We start from the raw sequence: 6,557 nt of genomic DNA, 5'->3' as shown, positions 1-6,557 counted from the left end.
TAGGTAGGGTTGGTTAGGTTCGGTCATATATTTACGTTAATTTTAACTCCAATAAAAAAAAATTGACCTCATACATAATGAAATGGGTAGCTTTATCATTTCATAAGAAAAAAATTAGAAAAAATATATTAATTCAGGAAAACTTGGCTTATTAGGCAAATCGGGCCTTGCATATTAGGCTGAGAAGTGCGTTCTGGCTACTAGGTACGACATATATATATATATATATATATATATATATATATATATATATATATATATATATATATATATATATATATATATATATATATATATATATACTCTCTCCTACTCCGACAGGGTAATATAGGTGCTATAGAAATTAAAGAGTTATAGAGCACTGAAGCACACAAGGTGATGAAGGAGCTTTTACAAGCTCAAATTATAACTGCATCACATATATTACAGAGCAGGTGATTTACATTGTTAATCCTGGGTACAAGTCCAGCACATTATCAGTCTGGCAACAAGGGAGGGGCTCCGCTGTGGTGCCACATCACCACGTGAGTGAGGCATCAAGGGAGGGGCTCCGCTGTGGTGCCACATCACCACGTGAGTGAGGCATCAAGGGAGGGGCTCCGCTGTGGTGCCACATCACCACGTGAGTGAGGCATCAAGGGAGGGGCCCCGCTGTGGTGCCACATCACCACGTGAGTGAGGCATCAAGGGAGGGGCCCCGCTGTGGTGCCACATCACCACGTGAGTGAGGCATCAAGGGAGGGGCCCCGCTGTGGTGCCACATCACCATGAGAGTGAGGCATCAAGGGAGGGGGCCCCGCTGTGGTGCCACATCACCACGAGAGTGATGTGGCACCACTATCCATAGCATGGGTAGGAGAGGTAGGAAAGGAAGCCGTAAAGTGTTCATATAAATATAAAACCAATACAAACTTCCAGCAAAAGAAAATCTGAAACCTGCATCACTTTCTGGAAGGCTTATAGCAACTTGTAGCAGCTTGTAGCAGCTTGTAACAGCTTGTAGCAGCTTGTAACAGCTTGTATCAGCTTGTAGCAGCTTGTATCAGCTTGTAGCAGCTTGTATCAGCTTGTAGCAGCTTGTAACAGCTTGTAACAGCTTGTATCAGCTTGTAGCAGCTTGTATCAGCTTGTAGCAGCTTGTATCAGCTTGTAGCAGCTTGTAGCAGCTTGTAACAGCTTGTAGCAGCTTGTAACAGCTTGTAACAGCTTGTATCAGCTTGTAGCAGCTTGTATCAGCTTGTAGCAGCTTGTATCAGCTTGTAGCAGCTTGTAACAGCTTGTAGCAGCTTGTAGCAGCTTGTATCAGCTTGTAGCAGCTTGTATCAGCTTGTAGCAGCTTATAGCAGCTTGTATCAGCTTGTAGCAGCTTGTAGCAACTTGTAGCAGCTTGTAGCAGCTTGTAACAGCTTGTAACAGCTTGTAGCAGCTTGTAACAGCTTGTATCAGCTTGTAGCAGCTTGTAGCAGCTTGTAGCAGCTTGTAGCAGCTTGTAGCAGCTTATAGCAACTTGTAGCAGCTTGTAGCAGCTTGTATCAGCTTGTAGCAGCTTGTAGCAGCTTGTAGCAGCTTGTATCAGCTTGTAGCAGCTTGTATCAGCTTGTATCAGCTTGTAGCAGCTTGTAGCAGCTTGTAACAGCTTGTAGCAGCTTGTAGCAGCTTGTATCAGCTTGTAGCAGCTTGTATCAGCTTGTAGCAGCTTGTATCAGCTTGTATCAGCTTGTAGCAGCTTGTAGCAGCTTGTAGCAGCTTGTAGCAGCTTGTATCAGCTTGTAGCAGCTTGTAGCAGCTTGTATCAGCTTGTAGCAGCTTGTATCAGCTTGTAGCAACTTGTAGCAGCTTGTATCAGCTTGTAGCAGCTTGTATCAGCTTGTAGCAGCTTGTAGCAGCTTGTATCAGCTTGTAGCAGCTTGTATCAGCTTGTATCAGCTTGTAGCAGCTTGTAGCAGCTTGTATCAGCTTGTAGCAACTTGTAGCAGCTTGTATCAGCTTGTATCAGCTTGTATCAGCTTGTAGCAGCTTGTAGCAGCTTGTAGCAGCTTGTATCAGCTTGTAGCAACTTGTAGCAGCTTGTATCAGCTTGTAGCAGCTTGTATCAGCTTGTAGCAGCTTGTATCAGCTTGTAGCAGCTTGTAGCAGCTTGTATCAGCTTGTAGCAGCTTGTAGCAGCTTGTAGCAGCTTGTATCAGCTTGTAGCAGCTTGTAGCAGCTTGTAGCAGCTTGTAGCAACTTGTAGCAACTTGTAGCAACTTGTAGCAGCTTGTATCAGCTTGTAGCAGCTTGTAGCAGCTTGTATCAGCTTGTATCAGCTTGTAGCAACTTGTAGCAGCTTGTAGCAACTTGTAGCAGCTTGTAGCAGCTTGAAGCAACTTGAAGCAACTTGAAGCAGCTTGTAGCAGCTTGTAGCAGCTTGTAGCAACTTGTAGCAGCTTGTATCAGCTTGTATCAGCTTGTATCAGCTTGTATCAGCTTGTAGCAACTTGTAGCAGCTTGTAGCAGCTTGTAGCAACTTGTAGCAACTTGTAGCAACTTGTAGCAGCTTGTAGCAGCTTGTAGCAACTTGTAGCAACTTGTAGCAACTTGTAGCAACGTGCAGCAGCTTGTAACAGCTTGTAGCAGCTTGTAGCAACTTGTAGCAGCTTGTAGCAACGTGCAGCAGCTTGTAGCAACTTGTAGCAGCTTGAAGCAGCTTGTAGCAGCTTGTAGCAACTTGTAGCAACGTGCAGCAGCTTGTAGCGATAATCTTGGGCTACTCGCATGACCTGAAGAGCACTTTCTTTTCTGTCCACTCCTCTCTTCCGTCTGTCCACTCCTGGCACGTGTTGTCATGCGGGTCACATCTCCCGTCATCCAGTGGAAACAACACATTAATGGGGTGTTCTAAAACAGCTCCTCGCCGCCAGGCTGGGAGGTAAACACACCAAGTTTTACTGAGCCAACTTTGGATAAATGACAATTTGTTGGATGTGTGCGTGACTAAACTTGGGGGCTGAAGGTAGCGAAGATTGGAGTATTTTACCTCTTTTCTCTCTCTCTCTCTCCCGCTGTCCGTGTCTACATCTCTCTTCTATACTCTCACACTCACACTCTCTCACTCTCTCTCTCTCTCTCACACTCTCTCTCTCTCTCTCCGTACAGGTTCTTCACGGTGTTCAGTACACAACTAAGGCAGATGAGGCCCCGCGTACCAAGGCATGGCGGGGTGACCTGGCGCGGCGCTGGAGGGCATCCGGTTGCCTGGAGACCGCCGACCTCTCACCGCCTTCCCGACTACACCAACTCTTCCCCTCCTCACTCACCGCCGCCTCCACCAACACCGCCGTGGTACGACCACTCACCCGTCACTCAGAACACCGTACAGACCTAGCTGGCCCTCGCCTCACACTCAGGCCAAGACTCACCTTCACCCAGCACTCAGAACACCGTATAGACCTGGCCCTCGCCTCACAGCCAGAAGGCCGGGAACATAAGTACTAAACAAGGAGGATAATGACGGGGTAAAGTTTACTGGCGATCAAAGATGCCCGGGAATATCTGGCCTGGACGACCATAACACCCGGGGTGGGTGGGAGTGGTGGGTGGGAGTGAGTAGTGTTGTGGTGGGAGGGAGTGAGCAGTGTTGTGGTGGGTGGGAGTGAGCAGTGTTGTGATGGGTGGGAGTGAGTAGTGTTGTGGTGGGAGGGAGTGAGCAGTGTTGTGGTGAGCTATAATACGATTTTCAAGGGTCAATATCCATAAAAATTTGAAGGAAAAGTAAAGCGAGTTGCTCAATAAAATCACAAGAGGGTATAGAGACCATACAATGGGATCGAACGCACGTCCGTCCTCAGGGCCGCGGGTTGGAGCCCATCGTACCACCTCAAAGTGTTATCATAATGCGAGATATTCTGAGATCGACAGATTACTTGTCGGAAGTGGTTGTGCCCCCGAGGTCACCATCTTGAGGACCAGACGCGGCGAGGTGTCTTAGATCATTACCTGGAGAACCGGAAGTTGCCGGGAGTGTCATGTGTTGTTGACCTCTCATGTGTTGTTGACCTGTCATGTGTTGTTGACCTCTCATGTGTTGTTGACCTCTCATGTGTTGTTGACCTGTCATGTGTTGTTGACCTGTCATGTGTTGTTGACCTGTCATGTGTTGTTGACCTGTCATGTGTTGTTGACCTCTCATGTGTTGTTGACCTGTCATGTGTTGTTGACCTCTCATGTGTTGTTGACCTGTCATGTGTTGTTGACCTGTCATGTGTTGTTGACCTCTCATGTGTTGTTGACCTGGCATGTGTTGTTGACCTGTCATGTGTTGTTGACCTGTCATGTGTTGTTGACCTGTCATGTGTTGTTGACCTCTCATGTGTTGTTGACCTGACATGTGTTGTTGACCTGTAATGTGTTGTTGACCTCTCATGTGTTGTTGACCTGTCATGTGTTGTTGACCTCTCATGTGTTGTTGACCTGTCATGTGTTGTTGACCTCTCATGTGTTGTTGACCTGTCATGTGTTGTTGACCTGTCATGTGTTGTTGACCTGTCATGTGTTGTTGACCTCTCATGTGTTGTTGACCTGTCATGTGTTGTTGACCTCTCATGTGTTGTTGACCTGTCATGTGTTGTTGACCTCTCATGTGTTGTTGACCTGGCATGTGTTGTTGACCTGTCATGTGTTGTTGACCTGTCATGTGTTGTTGACCTGTCATGTGTTGTTGACCTCTCATGTGTTGTTGACCTGGCATGTGTTGTTGACCTGTCATGTGTTGTTGACCTGTCATGTGTTGTTGACCTGTCATGTGTTGTTGACCTCTCATGTGTTGTTGACCTGGCATGTGTTGTTGACCTGTAATGTGTTGTTGACCTGTTATGTGTTGTTGACCTGTCATGTGTTGTTGACCTGTCATGTGTTGTTGACCTCCCACAACCATGTCCTACACCCAGTGTGGCGCCGTGCCTACTGTGTCACTGGGAAGGGAACAGGAAGGGAAGGAAGGGTAAGGGGGAGGAAATGAAGGTTAACGAAAGTGAGGAAGGAGAGAGCAAGGTAGGGAAAGGGAAGGGAAGGAAAGGTAAATGGAGAGAAGGGAAAAAGGTGCGAAGAAAGGGTAAGGAGAGACAGGGAAGAGTAAGGGGAGAGAAAGAGGGGAAAAGCGAAGGATAAATTAAGGCGAAGGAGTAAAGTCAGAATCAGAGCAGTACGAGAAAAATTATAAGAAGGCTGAAGAAAATGTTAAAGAAAGTATAAAACAAGTCAAGATAAGGTGGGAAGGAAGAAGACCAGAGAGGACCAATAAAGGAGTGTACGAGGAGCCCCGAGACACCAGGAGGTTGTGTACAACAATAACAACCTTGGGTTGTAATGTTCCCACGCTCGTAAACTGTTTAATATATGTCAACAACCCCGCCTTCAGTAAGGAATAATGTATAGGTTTCGCAAGTGGCCAGGTCCTGGTCCAGGGCACGAGGAGCACGTGCAGGTGTGGCTAGTCCACACCTGGCACACACACCTGTCCCACAGCACAACTCTGGCTTCACAACTCTACAACACTACCTTGGGAAGTGCTGGGAGTCTCGACAACCCCCCCCCCCCCTCCCTTGCCACCCAATATCATGTTATACAGTCACTGACCCCACTTACCTCTCTCTCCTTCCTTCATACTTTATCTTCCATTTTCCCTCCCACCATTTATTTTTCCTCTTCTTTTCTTCTTCTTTATCCACATCTTTTCCGAACACTGTGATCAATTCTCCGCCCTCTGACACACTGCCTTTACCACCTGTCTCTTTGAGTGTTCCTGGGCAGAGCTGTTGGCAAGTGAGGCTGGCTCTCTCTCTCTCTCTCTCTCTCTCTCTCTCTCTCTCTCTCCCTAATCTCTCATACAGATATTCTATGAGAATATCCCCCTATCTCCCCCCCCCGCTCTCTCTCTCTCTTAAGAAACAATATATTCCAAGACCCTTATCACTTAAAATCCATAATATATCTACTTCTTACCGCTTCAGAGTGACGGTTGTTGAGTCACAAGAACAATGAATACATAACTAAATACACTCTGAGTAATACATTATCAATATTTACTCAGTTTTATACATTAGTGAACTAATTTAAATCAGTAAAATCAAACAAATTCAAGCAAGTGGAAGGTCAGCACACTTTTGTTCCCATAGTCTGAAATGCTTGGCCCCTGGTCTAGGGGTCCCTTGAGCTTTCTCCCAGAATTGGGTTTCAGCCTCATTGACGCTGTCAGACACCTCAGAGCTGCCAATTTCCTGTTTCAGGGCCTCAATGTGGCACTCCAGAGGGAAAACCCCTGATGTGTCCTCGCCACCTGTCTGGACGCTGAGGAGCTGTACGAGATCCACAAATTTTAACATTTCATTTAACATTTTCATAGTATTCATCAAAGCACATCACGGAGGATTACAATCTGGGGAAAATGGATCTGAAATTGGTAGACCCGCATCAAGAAGAGGAATAGGAATTTTGAGTAACAACAGAGAGGAATTTCCTGACACCATTTTAAGAGGGCATTACGATGAAGATCTCTCAGCTAAACAAGAACTGATATTTAC

The 6,557-nt window shown here is 46.4% G+C and overlaps 1 protein-coding gene across 1 annotated transcript; it reads right to left on the bottom strand.

The window, feature by feature from the left end:
• Positions 1-3,898: 3,898 nt before the first annotated feature.
• LOC123774691 (collagen alpha-2(IX) chain-like) lies at positions 3,899-4,912 on the bottom strand. The gene has a single exon (XM_045769201.2). It carries the CDS (start codon positions 4,910-4,912, stop codon positions 3,899-3,901), a length of 1,014 nt encoding a protein of 337 aa, XP_045625157.2.
• Positions 4,913-6,557: the final 1,645 nt, after the last annotated feature.

This window comes from Procambarus clarkii, chromosome 68 (genome assembly GCF_040958095.1).
Source record: "Procambarus clarkii isolate CNS0578487 chromosome 68, FALCON_Pclarkii_2.0, whole genome shotgun sequence".
Lineage (NCBI taxonomy): Eukaryota > Metazoa > Arthropoda > Malacostraca > Decapoda > Cambaridae > Procambarus > Procambarus clarkii.
Note: the sequence above shows the minus strand (reverse complement) of the source record. Positions and strands in the feature narration are given on the sequence as shown.